The 21,162-nt window shown below is 43.8% G+C and overlaps 2 protein-coding genes across 7 annotated transcripts in view; one reads left to right on the top strand and one right to left on the bottom strand.

Annotated features, from left to right (window-relative positions):
• The window catches only part of OMA1 (OMA1 zinc metallopeptidase), an 81,547-nt gene extending 79,897 nt beyond the window's left edge, over positions 1-1,650 (bottom strand). Inside the window, exon 1 of the mRNA XM_029618362.1 lies at positions 1,549-1,650. Coding sequence (XP_029474222.1) covers positions 1,549-1,608 — 60 coding nt within the window. The 5' untranslated portion in view covers positions 1,609-1,650. The remainder of the gene's footprint in view (positions 1-1,548) is intronic.
• MYSM1 (Myb like, SWIRM and MPN domains 1) overlaps positions 1-21,162 on the top strand; it is a 65,269-nt gene that overhangs the window by 13,121 nt on the left and 30,986 nt on the right. For 4 of the 6 annotated variants that reach the window (XM_029618355.1, XM_029618357.1, XM_029618356.1 and 1 more), the window contains exons 6-15: positions 914-940; positions 1,035-1,113; positions 2,671-2,769; positions 3,109-3,890; positions 5,955-6,085; positions 16,937-17,040; positions 18,247-18,324; positions 18,547-18,635; positions 20,320-20,374; positions 20,454-20,504. In XM_029618355.1, the coding sequence (XP_029474215.1) occupies positions 914-940; positions 1,035-1,113; positions 2,671-2,769; positions 3,109-3,890; positions 5,955-6,085; positions 16,937-17,040; positions 18,247-18,324; positions 18,547-18,635; positions 20,320-20,374; positions 20,454-20,504 (1,495 nt within the window). The remainder of the gene's footprint in view (positions 1-913; positions 941-1,034; positions 1,114-2,670; positions 2,770-3,108; positions 3,891-5,954; positions 6,086-16,936; positions 17,041-18,246; positions 18,325-18,546; positions 18,636-20,319; positions 20,375-20,453; positions 20,505-21,162) is intronic. The other 2 variants (XM_029618359.1, XM_029618358.1) reach the window with 2 other exon arrangements.

The following is a 21,162-nucleotide window of genomic DNA, read 5'->3' as shown; positions in this document are numbered from 1 at the left end:
GAGTGTATTGTGGGTCTTTCAGGTTCCCGCTCAGAATAGAGGGGTATATCCTACTCGTCTGAACTGATCCAGGTACGAACTGGAAAATTCTTTTTTACCTGCTAATTTTCATTCCTGAAGTACCACAGATCCAGTCCAGAGACCCATCCACCATCTGACGAATGACTTCTTTGCTTCTGGATATGGCTAAGCTGATTGACCCGGCATTTGATTATAATCAGAGTAATGAAAACTGTACATAGTTTGGTATATGTTTGTGTTAAATCAAGGGGCCTAGTTTGCAGGGGGCTCCAACTTTAATTCTCTATTCGCCGAAGGTTTATTGGGGTTTGTTAGGATAGACATCTTGACTTGGCTACAGGTCAATACTGAGGGCCTACAGATGGCACTCTCGGTTATGTAGCAGTGCCTCAATGTTTTATTCTCTGCCTCCATCTGCTAGTAGGGATGCATAAACCCACTTGTCTAGACTGATCCGTGGTACTTCAGGAACGAAAATTAGCAGGTAAGAACCAATTTTCCTTTAGCAGTGTTTTGGACATGTGTGTAGAAGGAGCGTGAGGCATCAAAAGGTAACCATCCACAAAAAAAGAAAAATAAGTCAGCCTAAAAGTGATACTGAAAGCCATGGAAGGAGATTGGAGCACCAAGGGAAGAAGTGTAGAGAGACCAGGCGAGAGCCTTGAGGCTCACTGACGAATAGCAGTGGAGGATACAGTGAAAGTATGATGGGAGAGGCAAGAAGAAAACCAGTATAGATCAGAGTACAGAAAATCCAGTCAGTGTGTCAAAGAGTAGACGGCAGTTTAAAGGTGTCAAAAGCTTATGCGCGTATTTGCCAGCTAACTTATGAGTGATGTTGCAAAATTACCCCTAAAAATACATTAAAAAAAACAATTTTTATATTTAACAGTCCCCAGAAGAAACCAGGGAAAGTCACGTATGTAGCTTTTTTTAAATTAAATCTATCATAAAATATATAGCATTATTTGTTCTTTAAACAATATTAAAACCTTTTCCCCCCCATTATTTAGGGTGCGTACTTCTACCAAACCAAGCAGCAGTCCAATAAAGTGGACTATGGAAGAAAAAGAACTCTTTGACCAAGGACTAGTATGTATTTTAACGTTTGAGAATCTATGTATAGATTTCAGATAGTAATTTGTTTTTGTTTAGAATCAAACCTTAACTCCCCATCTTTCATTCCTCAGCCATAGGGAGAGAAGGGTGGATAGCCTGCTGTTCATTTTTCAGCTATTGTTGTCAGAAGTGATGTATTTGTACAATTTGGGGGTCATTTTCAAAGGAGTTACGCATGTAAATGTGACATACTATCGTAGCAATTTTCAAAAGCTATTTACTCGAGTAAAGTGCACTTACTTGAGTAAATCCTATGGACAATTCAATGGCATATATTGTAGCAATTTTGAATAGCCCACTTACTTGAGTAAAGTGTATTTACTCGAGCAAAAACCAGTTTTGCTCGAGTAAATGCTTTTTAAAATCTACCCCTTTATGTTTAAAATTGTATGTATTTTTATTTCCTACCTGTACATTGCCTGGTTCCCTGGCTTCCTCTGTGTCCTTCTCACCTTCATCCATCAACATCGAAAAGCGGGGAAGTATTCATTTTCTCTCTTGGCTTACCTTGGTTTTTGGTCGCTGTCGCTTAAAAAAAAAAAAAAAAAAGAATAAAAGGAGAGGAGCTTGGCGGCAGGGCTGATTGTCTGCCAGGAAGCCAGAGGCCCAGGTGAGCGGGGACACAAGCGACTCGCCCACTGTGCCGGGGCACCGTCAGAGGTCTTCAGTGCACCAGCTGGGGATTTCTTTAGTGGCAGAATCATAAATTTACCGTCCATTTAAAGCTTGGCGCACGTGTACATGGCCAGGCTATTTTATAAAATGTGCATATACGCGCACGAGTTATAAAATGGGCGCATGCTGAATCACGTGCGCCAATATGCTCCTGCGCGCCGGTTTGAAAGTTACTGTCCCTATTTTCAATTTTATTTTTAGATGCCAAAACATTAATCCTTTGTATATAGTATAACAAAATGCTAGAATCCTTATTACTCAGCTTTATTCGGGTAGCATTCAGATCATATACCATCTCTGGCGCACGTGACATCAGGTCTTTGTTGTAAGATAGATCCTGCTGGGCCATCTTGTTCTGTCTTCCAGGACAGAATAACATTTCATTCATTGTTCCTCAGTCTTCTATTTAGCTTACCTCATTGCCTGCAGATTTGGTAGTCCCAGCCACTCAGATTCTATCTAGCATTTAAGGTTTCCTATAAAATCATTTCATCGATACTCGGCACTGATCCCCTGCGAAAAGTCACCTGTTTTCAAACACTGCTGCTTACCTACATAATTGTGACCTTATTCCTGGTTGCCTTACCATAGGGTTAAATCTTAAAACATTTCATTCTGCTACAGAAAATCTTGCATGCCTAGCTTGTTGTTTAAGACTAGATCCTTTGTTTTCTGAAACCTCTTAACTAAAATTTGTTAGCAATAAACTTAACTCTGTGGTGTTAAAATGTATGATTTCCTTGTCAATTATTTCTTGTTGACTTCCTTTTCTGAATTCTTTTTTAAGTGCTACTTGACAGCAGTCTTCTTTGTTTTGTCTGCTTTGTTGTTTTGGGGTTTTTTTTGCTGCTCAAGGCTAAATTTGGCCGGAGGTGGACAAAAATTGCCAAACTGGTTGGAAGTCGCACGGTTCTACAAGTAAAAAGCTATGCCAGGCACTATTTGAAGAGCAAGGTGAGACTAAATTTTCTTTCTCATTTTGATACTCACATGTGAAAAATTAATCAAAAATTGAAAATGTGGTTAAAAGAAAGCACTTCCTGTCTCTTATGGGAACTGGCAAATATAATCCTCAATAGAAAGGAGGGCAGAATCTGATCATTAAAGTTCAAGATTATACTCCAGATGAAAATAAGATCTGGTGTTCTTGTCTTTGGCAACAATTGTAAATTGGTTAATACATTTGAAAGGGACATAAGACTAATACATTTGATTAAGTACTCAATTTTCCTGTGATGCTGGTCAGGAAAGGAACGTCTAGGTTTATAATAAAATCTTTGTATGTTTCCATAGTCCAAGCTGGGTGAGTCTGAGAAAGAAGAGATAAGTCAGAACTCCACCACCAGTCTGCTTGATGAAGATGAGTTGGAGGAGGAAGATGTGGTGGTGCCAGCAGCATCTGCACAGTTAAGGGGCCGCGCCGACCCAAACTTGAATGCAGTGAAAATTGAGAAATTGTCAGATGATGAAGAAGTTGATATCACAGATGAAATTGATGAGCTACTAACTGAAGAACCGCCAAACAAGCCCGACTTGATTGCGTTATCGGAAATTCCCAGTAGTACATCCACGGACACTGATCACTATGAATATGTTTTGGAGCCAGATGGCCAAGTGGATTGTCTTTTCATACCTCCGCTGAAGCAGACACCAGTTCCAGAGCCAGCTGAGGTGGTAGAGCCAGGAACTCCTGGAGTGGGAACAATGTATGCTAAGAAAATGGACCCAAATGTAGCAGATACAGATTCCCTGACCTATCCAGATGGTCTGATGGAATGGGACGAGCAACACGAAATGAGGGGCACTGAAACCGTAAATCAATTGGCTGATAAGGAACTCTGCCAAGAGGAGAAGGAGTTGGTTGATAGTAACCTGCTTTTACTGCCTTCTGGCCAACTAGATGAGGATAATCCGGAGGAAGAGGAGGAGTTAAAGCCACCTGAACAGGAAGTGGAAATAGACAGAAGTGTCGTCATGGAAGAAGAAAAACAAGCCATTCCGGAATTCTTCGAAGGACGTCAAACCAAAACACCAGAACGTTACTTAAAGATTAGAAACTACATATTGGATCAGTGGTAAGAAGATGTACATATCTAACTATAATAAAGAGGAAAGATGCCCTCCAACAGCATTGCTGGTTTGCAAATTGAGCTCCGTCCTCTTCTCTTTCTGTACGCGCCAGCTCTGTTCCTCTCTCTGTGAACTGTCCAATCCCCTCTCACTTACATCCTCCCTACACTTTACACTATTTCCCCTTGGACAGGCATTTGCTACTAGTATTTTAGTAATTCTCCTGAAAGGGCAAACTCTGCTGCTTCCCAGGATCAGAAACCACAGCTTTAGAATTCTTTAAATCTTACCCTCTTTCTGGGGTAATTTTCTTAACAGTCCGCATAAACTTGAAATCAATTCCATACAAACTTTACAACAGTTTTCAAAGGAGACGTACACACCTACTTTCCCTTTGAAAGTTATCCCATCAAAACTAATGCTGCACATAGCTTTTCCAGGAAAATGTACACTCATGCTTCTGAAAATGTAAACGTATGGGTGTAAGTACAAACCCTTTCCCAGCACCTCTCCCAGGAATGCCTGTGCTCACTGCAGGCAAGCTTGCACACGTACAGGCCATGCGTGTGCAAGTTTACCCACAGACCGGGCGGCTAGGTTTGCACATGCAGAAAGCAGTGGTTTGCTCACAGAAATGGCTTTGTAAATTAACCTCATGTCCAGTGTCCTCATGAGAGCAAGTCAACACTTTTGCGGTATTCAGCTTGGTTTGGCCTTGTCTGTTTTTAAAAACCAAGAGACCATATGATCCTTCTAACCTTATCTTTTGGTTTCAGGAACATCAACTTTTTTTTTTTTTATAGTAATGTTGGGCCAGCCTATTGGTCCAGTGGCAGTTTTATCCAATTTCCAGATCCAACTTCTGTTCCTCGAATCCCAGCTCTCGAAGAACAGTGACACCGACCAGCTTCATTGCATTGTTTCACTTTTGTTCCGGGGAAAAACCACAGTGTGGGGGCCCTCACAGCAATGATGGGTAGGGGTGGATAGAAGTGGAGAAAATATCCCGGTGGTTGGGAATGAAGGCTAGAGGCAGCATAACCCAGTTAGGGTAGCTTACGATTCACCAGGAAGAACAGTCTGGGCAGCCCTTCTCAAAAAAAGAAAAACTTGTCCTATTAGATTCAGCGTTTTACTGCTTTTCTTTGGCAAATGACTGTGCGCAGTGATGTATTACTCTGCCATAGCTGTATACTCCTGAATAGCCAGTTTGCGTGTTCAGTATTCCTTTTGTTCCTTAGCCAATGTATATTTGAATATAGTTTGTTTTCTGTAAGGTATGTTCGGTAGCTGCTCACATTTTATAGCAGGGCTCATGGGAAACTCAGTCCTATGAATTAAATTTGTGCAGCATCCTTAAAACTAATTTTATTTTATTTGCAAGTCAGGAAAATGTTTGGTTATGCTGTGGTCGGGGAATTTACTCACATTCACCATACAGAATGGTTGGGGGGAGGTCTGACTTTTGGTAATTTTTAAGAATTTTGCTCTCTCTTTTTTTTTTTTTTTTATCAGATTTAATTTTTATATATATTTTACAGTTTTGTTTTCTAAATAAAGGTGTTTACCATTTTTTGTGACCATATTGTCTCTTTAAAAAAAAAAAAAAAAAAATTACCTCCTTCTGTGTTCATGCTCCAGTGCATGTAACGTAGGTTGTATTCATACGTTACATGCATCAGTGGAATGTTTTCAGGGAAGGTTGATGAGGGTTAGTAAAGCAGTGCCCTTTTTAAGGCTGGGAATAGATAAATGACAGCCGTCAAACTGAAATACTAATGTCTCCCCAACAATAGAATCATGTAAATGGGTATCTAGAACAGTTTTGGTAGCATTGTTGCCCTAACCTCCAGTCATCAGAGCCATCACTGTTTCGAGAGTGTGCTAGCCATTATGCACGCAGCTGTTTTAAAAGATTGGTGTCTGTTTTCCCATGGAAGATGGCCACCAAAAACTCTTCTGGGAATGTTATACCAGAAAATATTAAGGATGAGTTTCAGTTTTAAGATAATGTACCTATTTCTCAATGTTACTATCCATTTGACACTTTTATCTGCTGTGTTGCATAGGGAGAATTGCAAACCCAGGTATCTGAATAAGACCTCTGTACGCCCAGGCCTCAAGAACTGCGGCGATGTTAACTGTATAGGGCGGATACACACGTACCTGGAGCTGATAGGGGCGATCAACTTTGGCTGCGGTAAGGAATTAACTTTTTCTCACTGTTGTTTTATTTGGAAATTCCACCACAAAAAATATTACACAACTGAACTGACAGCCTGGCTGTAGTGTGTATAGCAGCTCTTCCACTCCTGAGACAGCAGGTGTTTATCAGAGATAAAGAGAAAAGTAGTGCTTAATGGACAAGGATATTAAGATCATGTAATTTGCCTTAGGCAGGTTTCCGAGTGTTGGTGCTCTCAACATTTAGCAACAATAATATATGTATGGGTATTAGTAAAACATATTTTGATTTATACATGGGTTTCTGGTGGTTTTAATAGTCTGGGGTTTTATTCTTGCCTGTTTGTTGCTTGACTCATGCAGAATTGACACTGTAATGACCTCAGTCAGGAGCATCGGTTATAAGAAAGACCTTGCCAACTGCCAGTAGAAAAGTGCAGTCTCCTAGGAACTATTCTTGCCCTCCAACGCTGGGTCAGCTCCCTCGTAACCCTGTTCATAAAGAGGACATGGCATGCTCCTGAGTATTGCTGCCCTAGCTAGAGCCTGTAGATGATCATTATGTATTACCATGGCTGTCATGAGAGTAGGAATGCTGTCTACTGTCAAAGTGTAGACGGTCTCTTTTGTTCAACAGACATGATCAGAGGGGAAGTAAAACACAGCATTTTCCAGCTGTAGAAATAAATTGCCTTGTGCATCAAAAGCAAGTACAGTTGGTTAACACAATTGTCTTTATTCCAGTCTTAAAGCAATGCTGTAACTTCTTTTCCATTAAATATCAACTTGCCTATTTCAGGGCTGTAAAAATCCCAACAGCCAGGTTATCTAGGCAGCTGAATTTGGCACCTGGTGCCTGAAATTTGGAAAAACAAAAAATAGAGGAAAAATAAGACAAACTAAACGAAAAAAGTAAAACAAGAATGCCAAGCAAATTAGCAACATCTGGTCCTTCTGCAAACCCGTCTCATTTGAAAACGGCGCGTTTGAATGTTAAAAGACGTGTGTGCTACTGCTAGAAGCAACGGACAGCATTAGGGAATGCCACAGTGCTAATATACCATCTGAACTTTGTTAGGAAAAAAACACACTTTGTTTGGAAGACGGAATTGTCAGGAAAAAGTAAATTCATCTGATCATAAGCTTGTCAGTTGGATATGTTATCTCTTTAACAGTGATGCTGGATTTTTCATAAAATGACACAAGTTTATTAAACAAACAAAAGGATTTATTTCCTAAGTGTGTAACCAGATGGACTCAGGACCAGTGGGTTTATACTGCCCTGCCAGCAGATGGAGACGGAGTCAGGTTTCAAAGCTGACATCACCCTAGATACACTCTGCAGTGACCTCAGCTCTTCAGTATTTCTCCGTCTCCAGCACATGTGGACATGTTTTTCCTATGGGCATCGCTGTACTTTTTGGAAGAAGAAATTCTATTTTTAAATTGGAGAAAAGATTGAGCCCCGCTCTCCTGCGGTGATACCTAAAGGTCCCTCCCCCAGTTGAGAATTCCTGAGGTGATTTCCAAGATCCCTCGGAGGTGTGCCTTGGTCCGGTAGCCTGTTTCTAGCGTGGATTTTGCTGCTGAAGCAGCTGAAAGGCAGCAGGTGCAGGAAGCTGAGCGTGGCGGTGACGGCCAAAGCCCTCTCCCCCCATAGCCGGAGACTGTCTCTATATTCGGCTGGTAAGTGCTGAGCCCAGGTAAGTTTAAAAAAAAAAGAGGATTTCCTCCCGATTCGGAGACAATGGAGGGATTTCAGTAAGATTTCCTCCAGTCTCCTTGCGTGCACAGCACGTGTTGGCTCTGCACATAACACTATGTGCCCATAACACTAGGCGCATAATACAAGTAAAGCCGGGCGCATGTGCTATGCTTACACGTCACTAAGGCCCACGTAGGTACTCGAAATCTGTGCGCATAAAATTTTAAGCTCGAGCCAGCTGAACATGCAGTTACCATCACCAAAGGCTCCGGCAGCAAAGAAACATGAGTACTTTTCTCTCTGTGCTGCTTGTGAAATTAGGGCTGCACAGTCTGACCTGGATTCTTGCTTATGTCAGCACTGTGAGGAAGACCAGGGGAGAGTTGGCTTTCCCGGACTTTGCTAAGCTTTGTTCCTCCCATTCACAGGATGGGTCAGCCACAGCCTTAACCAGAAGTACCCTGGATCTGAGTAACCCCAGCACTGGGTCATCCTTGGGAGGGAAATGTAGTGGCTCCTACCCCAGTACCTCCTGGGCTAGGCATGGACCTGGCTGCCTTCTCTTGGGTGGAATTCTTTCAAGGCCTTCAAGCCTTCGTACAGGCGCAGTCTACTACCTCACTTGCCCCTGTCTGGCCGGAACCTCAGCCAGTAAACCCTCCTTCTCCCAATCCTATCAGCAGACTTCAAGGCATGCCTCAACTTCCCTGGCAGGGACCAGGCGACATGGACAAAGAAGAGGATCCAGATTCCTTAAAAGGTGGGGAATCCCCTCTCGGACCATATTACGGTTTTTCTATGGAGACTAATTGCGGCCCTGGTTTCCCAGACCCTGAAGATGCTGGGAAATCCTCGGGCAGACTCTGACAGAATCAAAGAAAAATCCCATTCTTATTTCCCTATGGAAAGCCTCTTGCTACTGTCCAGTACTGAAAGCCATCCAGAAGTTGATTGACCTGGAAAGGGATGCCCCAGAAGCAAGTTTTAAAGGTGGACAAGCATTAGAAACTCTATACCCACTGAATCCTGCAGCAAGATAGCATTTGCATTACCCTAAAGTGGATGCGCTGGTCTCTGCCATCGCTAAGCAAACAACTATCCCAGTGGAGGGCGGAGCGACTTTAAAGGATGCGCCCGATAGACGGATGGAGTCCATGCTTAAATAGGCCTTTGCCGTAATAGCAATAACCTTACAGATTGCTTCTTGTTGTGCCCTGGTAGATTGTTCGTGCCTGCTCCTCTCTCAGGAGGTGGATGACTCGGGGGTGAATTCCAGAGCAGTTATGGAACCCACTACTGCCTTTTTAGCCGATGCAGGCTCGGACCTAGTCTGTACCCGGGCCAGAGGAGTGGCCTCAGTAGTGATAACCAGAAGACAGCTATGGCTGCAGAATTGGTCAGTAGACGCAACCTCCTAGGCAAATCTCACAAAGATGCCCTTTAAAGGATCACTTCTCTTCAGAAGTGAATTGGAAAAGCTGGCCAGTAAATGGGGCGAATCTCCAGTATCTCGGCTACCAGAAGATAAAGCAGTTACAGCGCCCCTCACCCATGAGGGGTCGATCCAGGGACTCCCAACGCTTTTGCCCCTACAGGAACTCGACATTTCAGAGGTCTCGGTCCTTTGAAGATCTCAGTCCTTTCAGAATCGGCAGCCCAAGAGAGGGTTGGGCTCGGATTCAGGTTTGTCCCAACCCACCCTCAGAACAAGGAGATAGGGGGTCGATTGACCCTCTTCTACCAACAGTGGGTCGAGATCACGTCAGACAAATGGGTACTGGAAGCCATATGAGAAGGATATGCACTGGAATTTCACAGCACTCTTTGGGACATATTCATGTTATCTCCTTGCCACGCCCAACACAAGAAGCAAGCAGTGGAGACTGCCTTATTAAGGCACTCCTCAGGTTGAGGACTATAATCTCAGTACTTGCGCCCCAGGAAAATACGAGGCGTTATTCTATCTATTTCATCGTACCCAAGAAGGAAGCTTCCTTTCGCCCCATCCTGGACCTCAAGAGCATCAACCAACATCTACAAGTGATTCATTTCCACATGGAAACCCTATGCTCCATGATAATGGCCGTTCAATCAGGAGAGTTCTTAACCTCCCTGGACCTATCCGAGGCCTACCTACATATTCCAATCCAACAAGAACATCGTTTCCTACGCTTTGTGGTACTGGGACGCCATTATCAGTTCTGGGCACTGCCCTTTGGCCTGGCCACCGCCTCCAGAACATTTTCCAAGATTATGGTGGTCTTAGCGGCAGCATAAAGAGGGAATCCTGGTGCACCCGTACATGGATGACTAGTTGATCCGGGCAAAGTCCAGGGAAGAGCATCTCTGGGTGACCAACAAGGTGACCACCTTGCTTCAGGAACTCGGTTGGGTTGTAAACCTGGACAAAAGCAATCTCAAACCCTCCCAGTCCTTGGAATATCTGTCTTCCTCTGGACCACGCAGATAAGGAAGTTGATGTCCCAAGTGCGTCTATTGATGAACACAATACGCCCGACGGTGTGGAGCTATCATCAGGTCCTCTGTTTGATGGCGGCAACCCTGGAAGTAGTGCCGTGGGCAAGGGCACACATACGACCACTTCAACGCTCCCTGCTGTCATGTTGGAACCCACTGTCTCAAGACTATTCGATTCGCCTCCACTTACGATGTAAGTATGCTCTCGGCTCCAGTGGCTGCAGGAAGCTTATCTGAGCGGGGGGGTACCCCTGTCCCGTCCGAACTAGGTGGTTCTCATGACAGATGTGAGCCTCTGAGCTGGTGTTATGGTTGTGAGGTGTTGGAGTGGATTCTTGGGTACTACAGTGATGGACACCCCCAGGGGGAGGAGCCCCGTGGGGAACTGCAGTACCAGGCTAGACTCTTGGCACACACATCAAATAAGGATGACATAGGATAATCTTTATTATACAGCAGCATGGCACTGCCCAAGGAGTGGACAGTGGTGGTGGTAGTTAGCTCCAGCAGTATCAGTCCAGAGATCCTCCGCAAGGAGAACCCGTCTCGCAGTAGGTAGCACAAGGAGCAGGAACAGGTCCCGGATGAAGCACTGTATCTGTAGGTGAGATAAACTGAAGATAGTACTCACTGAAGCTGAGGCGTATCTGTGATAGTTCCATAAGAACATAAGAACATAAGAAAATGCCATACTGGGTCAGACCAAGGGTCCATCAAGCCCAGCATCCTGTTTCCAACAGTGGCCAATCCAGGCCATAAGAACCTGGCAAGTACCCAAAAACTAAGTCTATTCCATGTAACCATTGCTAATGGCAGTGGCTATTCTCTAAGTGAACCTAATAGCAGGTAATGGACTTCTCCTCCAAGAACTTATCCAATCCTTTTTTAAACACAGCTATACTACCTGCACGAACCACATTCTCTGGCAACAAATTCCAGAGTTTAATTGTGCGTTGAGTAAAAAAGAACTTTCTCCGATTAGTTTTAAATGTGCCCCATGCTAACTTCATGGAGTGTCCCCTAGTCCTTCTACTATCTGAAAGAGTAAATAACCGATTCACATCTACCCGTTCTAGACCTCTCATGATTTTAAACACCTCTATCATATCCCCCCTCAGTCGTCTCTTCTCCAAGCTGAAAAGTCCTAATCTCTTTAGTCTTTCCTCATAGGGGAGTTGTTCCATTCCCCTTATCATTTTGGTAGCCCTTCTCTGTACCTTCTCCATCGCAATTATATCTTTTTTGAGATGCGGCGACCAGAATTGTACACAGTATTCAAGGTGCGGTCTCACCATGGAGCGATACAGAGGCATTATGACATTTTCCGTTTTATTCATCATTCCTTTTCTAATAATTCCCAACATTCTGTTTGCTTTTTTGACTGCCGCAGCACACTGAACCGACGATTTCAATGTGTTATCCACTATGACACCTAGATCTCTTTCTTGGGTTGTAGCACCTAATATGGAACCCAACATCGTGTAATTATAGCATGGGTTATTTTTCCCTATATGCATCACCTTGCACTTTTCCACATTAAATTTCATCTGCCATTTGGATGCCCAATTTTCCAGTCTCACAAGGTCTTCCTGCAATTTATCACAATCTGCTTGTGATTTAACTACTCTGCACAATTTTGTGTCATCTGCAAATTTGATTATCTCACTCGTCGTATTTCTTTCCAGATCATTTATAAATATATTGAACAGTAAGGGTCCCAATACAGATCCCTGAGGCACTCCACTGTCCACTCCCTTCCACTGAGAAAATTGCCCATTTAATCCTACTCTCTGTTTCCTGTCTTTTAGCCAGTTTGCAATCCACGAAAGGACATCGCCACCTATCCCATGACTTTTTACTTTTCCTAGAAGCCTCTCATGAGGAACTTTGTCAAACGCCTTCTGAAAATCCAAGTATACTATATCTACCGGTTCACCTTTATCCACATGTTTATTAACTCCTTCAAAAAAGTGAAGCAGATTTGTGAGGCAAGACTTGCCCTGGGTAAAGCCATGCTGACTTTGTTCCATTAAACCATGTCTTTCTATATGTTCTGTGATTTTGATGTTTAGAACACTTTCCACTATTTTTCCTGGCACTGAAGTCAGGCTAACCGGTCTGTAGTTTCCCGGATCGCCCCAGCAGGCAGAAGTTGTTGAGAGGCAGGCACCAGGTCTAGGGAGAGCAGGCCTTCAAGGAGCGAGTACCTGGGATCCCAGGATAGGCACCTGAAAAGAAAGTAGAAGAGCCACCGAGGAGCGGATACCCAAGTTAGGAGCAAAGCCCCGAAGGGTAAGGAGAGCTTCCAACGGCAGCTCTGAAGCAGCAGAGTTGCTTAGACCGGAGCAATTCCAATCCTTATTAACTCGTGGGCCGATACAGTAAAAGTTGCGGGAGAGCACAGTAGCTGATGCGGGGACGCCGGGGAGAGCGGCAAGAAGACGCAGTGCCAGCCAACCTCCCAAGGCTTGAGGAGAGAGCAGGAAGAAAGGTGAGGCACAAAGGTCGAAGCCGTCTGAGACCGGACGCAACACTGGGGAGCTCACTATCAGGAACTTGACGGCCCAGGGGCTTTGGACCAAGGAAGAGGCCCTCTGGAACATACTGCCTGGAAGCCTGGGCAGTCAGATTGGCATGACTACAATTCAGCCACATTCTCCAGAGACAAGCGATCCGCATAATGTTGGACAACGCAACAACAGTAGCCTACATCAACCGCCAGGATGGAAAGAAAAGCCAGCAAGTGTCACAAGAGAGAGATCTTCTTATGGAATGGCGGAAATACATCTACAGATGATCTCAGCCTTCCACATCGCAGGAAAAGACAACGTCAGAGCAGACTTTCTAAGCAGGGAGAGACTGGATCCAGGAGAGTGAGCGTTGTCTGACGAAGCCTTTCGGCTAGTAGTAGATGAGTGGGGTCTCCTGTCCATCGACCTGCTGGCTGCATCTCACAATGCAAAGGTTCCCCAATTTTTCAGTCACAGAAGTGACCAGTTGACCCTGGGGATTGACTCTCTCGTTTAGACCTGGCCGGAAGAGGAGCTGTTATATGCTTTCCTTCCATGGCCTCTCCTGGGCAGGGTCATTTTCCACAAGGGATTAATCCTACTCGTAGCTGCATATTTGGCCCATGTGTCAGTGGTATGCAGACATACAGAGACTCCTGGTGGAGACCCCCCTGTGTCTCTCACTGCACAGGGACCTGCTACAGCAGGGGCTGGTCGTTCACAAGGATCCGACTCAATTCTGTCTTATGGTCTGGCCCTTGAGAGGGCTCGCCTGATGAAGTGAGGATATTTGGTGGCAGTAATTGCCAAGTTACTCCACGCCAGAAGCTCTCTATGTCCCTAGCGGATGTGTGGGTCTGGAGAGTATTTGAGGCCTGGTGGGAGGAACGCGTGTTTCCCCTCGGACAGTCAAAATCCCACTAATTCTGGAATTTTTGCAGGATGGCTTGAATAAAGGTTTGACCCTTAATTATTTGAAGGTCCAGATAGTGGCGCTCTCCTGTTTCAGGGGCGAGGTGAACGGAACCCGCCTGTCAGCTCATCCGGACATGGCCCATTTTCTGAAAGGGGTGAAGCATCTTCAGCTACCCCTTCTGGAATCTTAATCTAGTATTGGAGTTTTTGGCAGGGCCCTCCTTTCAGCCACTGCATATTCTTTCCTTGCGTTTATTAACCCTGAAAACGGTGTTCCTGGTGGCCGTGTGCTCAGCTCATCACATCTCTGAACTACAGGAATTGTTGTGTCGAGAGCTGTTCCTCCGGATAACTCCAGGAGCATTACAGCTTTGTACCATTCCATCCTTCTTGCCCAAGGTAGTCTGAGTTTCATTCGAATCAGTCCATTTTGTTGCCATCCCTAGATAAGCACAAGGATGTGGAAGAATACCGCCTCCATTTGAATGTCAGTAGACTTTTGGTGCGGTATCAGAACCGGTCCGAAAGTTGGACTTGCCTGTTTGTCCTTCACAGTGGAAGGAAGCAGGGCGAACCAGCTTCACGGGCTACCATAGCTCACTGGATTATGGAGGTGGTCACGGGAGCTTATGTAGAGGCAGGAAAGCCATTACCCCTTCAGGTTAATGCTCACTCCACTAGGGCTCAGGCAATCTCATGGGCAGAAGCTAGACAGCTGTCTCCCATCAACATCTGCCGAATGGCGACGTGGTCCTCCTTGCACACCTTCTCCAGGTTGTATCGCCTGGAAGTTCAGGCCCGGGAGGATACAGCCTTTGCAAGGGCGGTGTTAACCAGACCGCGGGCAGCCTCCCGCCCCGATTGGGAGTAGCTTTTGTGCATCCCATTTTATCCTGAGTCTATCTGGCTACACGCTAGGAAATGGAGAAATTACTTATTTTATTTAGATTTTTTTATATTCCGCTTTTCGCACTTTTTTTTTTCAGCACATTACATTCAGGTACTTTGTAGGTATTTCCCTATCCCCAGAGGGCTTACAGTCTAAGGCCTGGATTTATCAAAATGCGATAAGTATCACATGCGATAGCAAAAGGTGCGTGTTTTATGCTAATATACAGTTTATCGCAATTTGCGCTAATTACCTATGCGAAGAGCTAAGTTAGCACAAATTGTGATAACATTTTCAGACTTTGCAATAAGTGCCATACCTGTTGTATTTCTTACATTCAACCACTGGGGGACCATTGTTAATGAGGGGGGGGAGAGAGAGAGCGAGGGAGAGAGACTGACTGAGACTAGCCATAGCTTCCTCTCCCGAGATAGGTATTTGTATCCCTATGGTAGGCCCACCTAGTAACTCGAGGTGAGGTTTAGGTATTAGTGTAGGGGGTTAAGGGCCACTTTGACATTCAATGTGAGACGTTCGAACAGAACAGTGGTCTCTTGTGAAGATTTGATTGCCTTCGGAGTGAGGAAACTCACTCCAAGATGAGATTTGGGCAGTGTTCTCTCCACCTAGCTTGATGTTACCCAGGTAGAGTATCCATCAAGCTAGGTTGAGAGAACCTTGCACAAATCTCATCTTGGAGTGAGTTTCCTCACTCCAAAGGTCATCAAATTCAGTTACTAGGTGGGCCTACAATAGGGATACAAATACCTATCTAGGGAGAGGACACTATGGCTAGTCTCTCTCTCTCTCTCTCTCTCTCTTCCCTCCCCCCCACCCCCCCAAGGAGCTTGAAATCTACTCAAAGAGGCCTTTCTGGAGACATCACACAATGCGATAAAACCTTATCGCACAGTTTAACACTATTCAAAAAGGTGTAGTTAAAATCAGCATTAAGTCTGTGCAATAGCATGCGATAAAGATGTTTTTGTATGCGGTAAGGGCCTGTCACATGCGTTAATGGGGCTTTTCGCATGTGATAAGCCCTTAACGCATGCGAAAACGCCTTAGCGCATTTTGATAAATGACCCCCTGAGTTTGTAGGGGGGGTAATGGAGGGTAAAGTGACTTGCCCAAGGTCACAGTAGCTGATGTTCAGGACAGAAGTGACAGCAGGACTCGAACCCTGGTCTCTTGGTTCATAGCCCACTGCTCTAACCACTAGGCTACTCCTCCACTTACTTGATAATTTCGTTTTCCTTAGTGTAGACAGATGGACTCAGCATCCCGCTCACAGCTACCCAAGAATTGTGCCAAGGATTTGCCCGTGGAGTGGATATCGATTACGAGTAAGCTGTCATCCAGTCCCTAGATCAGGACTTCTATAATCTTACTGGGGTTTCAGTGTTTGTTTGAGTTCAGTTAAGGTTATCCATTTTTAATCAAGATTTTTCGATAGTATGTCCACAGCTCTTTTGAAGAGAATACTGAAGGGCTGAGGTCACTGCAGGGGTGTATCTAGAGTAACGTCAGCTTTGAAACCTGACTCTGTCTCCATCTGCTGGCAGGGGGGGAGCATAACCCTTTGGGTCTGAGTCCATCTGCCTACATTAAGGAAAACGAAATTATCAGGAAAGTAATTTCTCCAGTGTGTTGTCAGTCAGCGTTTATTCCCACAAGGTTCAGTGAGTTCTTCATTAGGTGAAATTTAGGCCTATGTTGGGAAGAAGAAAGAGTATTTATAAGGAGACTCATAGGAAGAATGAGAAATATTGAGAATTGCTAAGCACTAGAAGAGCATTGTTGCAATATGATGCGGGTGTGTTGATTAAATTTGGAGGCAGTATGATTGGTATGAATGCAGTATGAATGGTTTTTAATAGGGGTGATGGTCTAATAGCATGTGCAATATATTTATAAGGAATTTTAATAAAAGCATTTTCATTTGAAAAATGTGTTTGAAAGTATTATAAGCAATTTGGGGTTGTGCTATACATATAAGTTAAGATGTCTATCTTCATTCCCAGATGTCTGTGGCCTTTTTTCATGTTAAATATGATTTTTTTTTTTTTTTTCTAATTTTGGATCCGTCTCAGCAAGGTGTACAACTCCTTCTCTATTACTATTAGTGCTGTCTCTTCATGCTTGCTATTCTATACAAACAAGTCTCATAAATGTTTATTGTGGATATCTTGAAAATCAGGCCTGGCCATCAAAGATCAGAATTTGATATCTCTGCTTTAGGAAAAGAGTAATTTTTTTTTTTTTTGTTCTTGCAAAATTGATTTTAATTTGTAGTGTGTGTCTCCATTGATTGCATAACTTCTGCACCACTCTGTAATATTGCACTGCCTGCTTCTTGTATTTCTCCAGAGCAGGCCATATACAGCAGACCTCGACCGGCAGAGAAAATGAGATGCAGAGAAGGGAAAGATACTGTTGAAGCCTACCAACTGGCTCAGCGTTTGCAGTCTATGGTAAGATGAGATCCAGGATGCAGGTCACGAGAGAGTAGCACTAAACCAGCCATCTGTGGAAGTAAATTCAAGAATCGTGTCATAAGAGCCATTACATTGGCGTTGCTGTAGAACTTGGTCTCTGTAAGAACGCATCATAAGTCTTCCCTCTATGTTCCTCTTTAAAGAGATCTTTGGGATCTTATTACTGGTTTGCGGGAATTCCTAACAGGTACTCAGTTATTGAAGACCATCCATAGAAAGTTGCTTGAAATGGTGTAAGTGAAAGTTTATTTTACAGCTGGCATTATAATCAGTATATTGAAAAGATAGAAAAAGAAAAGTGTTACGTGAGAAACTCTTGTAACCAAATATCAGCACTTATTATTGAGCTAAGAAACTGTATATCTTGCATCTGATATGCAAATATTCTTCTGATTGCTGAAGGGCTGTTAACAGCCATTAATTGTCCCTTAATTATATCAGTTTTTCAATCGCAAAAGTTTAAATTTAGTCACATGGCAGCTTTTAAAATATGTTACTGGAGAAAAAACCATCAGCTTAACGGTGGACCTCGGGGAAACCCTTTTATTCCCGGTCCACTCTGATGTATGCTGATGTCCTGTGAAGGACTTTGATCAGTGCTGTCATTTTCTCTCATGGATTCTGTGTTCCTGGCACAAAGGCAAAGGGTCATGATGTAAAGCTGGAAGGAAGTAGTCTCTGAGGAAATGTGACAAAGCAGTGCTTGAGCTGAGAGGGTACTGAGTGGATGCCTGCAATCGCCTGCACGCTGAGATGGTATTTACCAAAGCTAGGACAGTAATCGAGCATCCTTGAGACAGAAGCAGGGGGCAAAGGATGCAAATGACCGAAGATAGCAACTGAGACTGTGGTAATGCAGTAGTTCAACTGGGTGGGCCATGGGTTACTAATGTGCGGACAATCTCCGTCTTTTTACTTTTTGGACGTCAAACCTTCTGCAACTGTAGCTAAAAATAAAATTGTACTGGGGTTCCTTTTTGCAAAGCCATTTTATTGGGTTCGGATAGATTAACAGCTCTGCAGTCACTGATGTTTTGTCATGTCTTGTTCTGAATATTAAATCTGCAGTCTGCCTAGAATGGCTGTTAGGTGGGAGACAAATATTTAAAATAAGTGAATGTCAGTCACTGGAAGTACATGAATTGATTTCTTTGTGATTAATGCTGTAACTGCTTCTTACAGCGAACCAGGCGCCGGCGTGTGCGAGATCCCTGGGGTAACTGGTGTGATGCTAAGGATCTGGAAGGCCAGACCTTTGAGGTAATTTCCAGCTTATAAACTGGTCTTCAATCACAAAGCAATTACTTGGTGGTAACTCGCCGGACGTTTGTGTGCGCGCACACACACACACACACAATATTAAAATTCAGTTTGGGTTTTTAAAACCACGGTGGTATGAAATGAAAATAAGGAAAGAATTGACAGCAAGATTCATTGCTAATGACCTCCCTAATAACAAAGAGTGACATTTCTCTTCATTAGCATCTCTCTGCTGAGGAATTAGCAAGGAGACGAGAAGAGGAGAAAAGCAAACTGGTAAAATACGCCAAAGGACCAAGACCAACAAAAAGGTAAAACAGCGTGCAGACTGTTTTTCATAGATGTAATAGAGTAGCAAGTGAACTACTAATGTGTTTCATCTGTATCTGGATAATAAAAAAAAAAAAAAAAAAAACCCCACACACAGACTTTCCCTCTGAAAAACTCTGGAACGAGTTTGCATTAGAAAGTCCTCTAGATGTGAGGAGAGCTTGCCCTAAAGATGTCATCAACCCACCACCAGGGGCAACAGAACATTTTACATGTTTACAAAATGGCTTTTCTTCAACAGAAAAGGCTGGTTTGAGTACTCTGAAGCCTCTTTTCACTTCACTTTGAAAGGCAAAGAAGCCTCTTAGTGCATTAATCACTTTGGAGGACAGCCCCATAGCAAAGATGGAAGAAGGTGCTGGAGAGGCAATTTAGCTATAGAACATGGAAAGGGCTGCAAATGAGCCTGCTTGTGAAGATACACACATTGATTGTCCATCCCATGTATTTGCATATATATGTTTTAAAGAAGGTTAATTTGCACGGTTTAGTCACCCTGAAAAGCCAAGCCTGTGTGTTGCCCTTGAGGACCAGACTTAAGATCCCTTGCAGTCTTGCTTGTGATTACCATTGCTTTGACTCTCTCCATATCAAAGATTTTTTTCCCCTGGTGATTTTTCTAAGTGAGGATGTTCTGAGATAAGTAAAGTTTCACAAACCTCTCTTCAGATTGCTGTGAATGTTTCTGTCCTTGTGCATACAAAGTTTATAATGGTTTAGGGAGTTAATCTACCCCACAAAGGGAATGTGCTGTGACGCTTTGAATTCTGCCTTGCACCTCTTCCCTGACTTGTAACAAGGACACAAACAGGCCGATGCAATATCGATGGGCTAAAAACGGGACACACCTTTTTTTTTTTTTTAACATCTGCACAATTGCCTCTCCTGGGCGCTTGATGCAATAAGCAAATGAGCCACTGCGCTAAAAAGAACACACTAGGAATAAATTGTGCATCCCCTAGTGCATCCATGGCATCGGGTGCCCAGGAAAGGTGGCTGTGTGCGGGTTAGGAAGACAGATGCTCAATTTTACAAACATCCGTTTTCCTAATCTGTGCACAGCCACGGGTTAGGAAAATGGACTCTCGTTAATTGAGTATCCATTTTCCTCAATATTGAGTCGGAGGAACTACAGAAAAGCAGTATTTTCTGCTTTTCTGTTAACTTTTGGGGCTCCTCAAGACTTAATGCCAGCTCTGGGGCTGGTGCTACATTTTGAGGGTAAAAATATGTGTGTCAGGCCTACATTTATTTTTTACATAAGGGGGTATAATAGCTAATAGCCTCCATCAACATGGCATTTCCTGTATATACTCAGATCATTGCAGACCAGTGGGTTATGCATCCCTACCAGCATTTTTGACACTGCTGCATAAGAGAGAGTGCCACCTGCAATCCCTCGGTATCTCTCTGACTCCAGCAGATGGCATTTACATGTGATGAGCGCTATTAGCTACGCGCGTTTTGGACACACTGATCCCTTTATTGCATAAGAGTTATGGACACACGTCCAACCACGGATTAACCTGTGCGCTAGCCTGAGCACACGGTATTACATCGGCCTGAATGAGAGAGAGCTGGAGGAATGCTTGGCTGCTGTTATATTAAGCTGCCTCTTCTAATAACAATAACCCATTCTGAGAAGAATTTTGTTTCACTTTATAGCTCTTTTGATCCCTTCCAGCTAATCCCTTGCTGCTCTTTTAATGAGGAGAAACAGGCAAGTGTTTAAAAACTTTATTCATTTAAAGCCTCCTTTCATTTTGTGTCTTTCTATAATCACCTTTGTTTGATTGCAGGAGCCATTTCAAGTGAAAGTAGCATCAGAAGCCCTGTTAATAATGGACTTGGTAAGGCTGAAGCTTTGCTTCTACATGGCATGTTTGTCCTCTAAGCATACCTTCCCGTTTCATTAAGGAAAGGAAAAGAAATGGCTCAGTCTTAACTGCTCGGCAGCAGTATTATAGGAAGCTTGAATTTGATTCCCAAGCCAACCGAGGCTGGGGATGCTATACAGGCAGTATTGATAGCCTTTGCTCCCAAAGGGAGGGAAGGAAAAAGTTAAAGCCATCAGGCAACAGTATTACCTGCTGACTGGGCTCGGGATACTTGGTGGGGGAGTTATAGTCTGTGACCTCTGGCAGAAGATGGCCACCGCAATGACAAGGCTAGCAAGAGGATTCCATTTTGCCAGGGAAGACAGAGGCACCATGGATGGTCATGAATAAAATTTCATGGCCAATAAGGGTACTGGTTCAGATTGAACTGGAAGGCCAGAGGAGCAAGAGAGAAGTGCTGGGTTAAAAAATTAAATCGAGGCCCAGGACTGCTTCAAGATAGGCGGCATATCAATCTATATTAAGGGCATGTTTTTTTTTAAAGTGCTGCTCAGCTGCCAAAATAGGCTTAAACTTAGCCAGCAGTAACTGTGATATATGATGCTTGGCTAATATGGTGCCAAACATTGGCATATTCTGGCTAACTTTCAGCCCCCAATCAGACCCCAGC

Source organism: Rhinatrema bivittatum, chromosome 10 (genome assembly GCF_901001135.1).
Source record: "Rhinatrema bivittatum chromosome 10, aRhiBiv1.1, whole genome shotgun sequence".
NCBI classification, from domain to species: Eukaryota; Metazoa; Chordata; class Amphibia; order Gymnophiona; family Rhinatrematidae; genus Rhinatrema; species Rhinatrema bivittatum.
The sequence above is the reverse complement of the archived record's forward strand: the minus strand, read 5'-3'. Positions and strand labels throughout refer to the sequence as shown.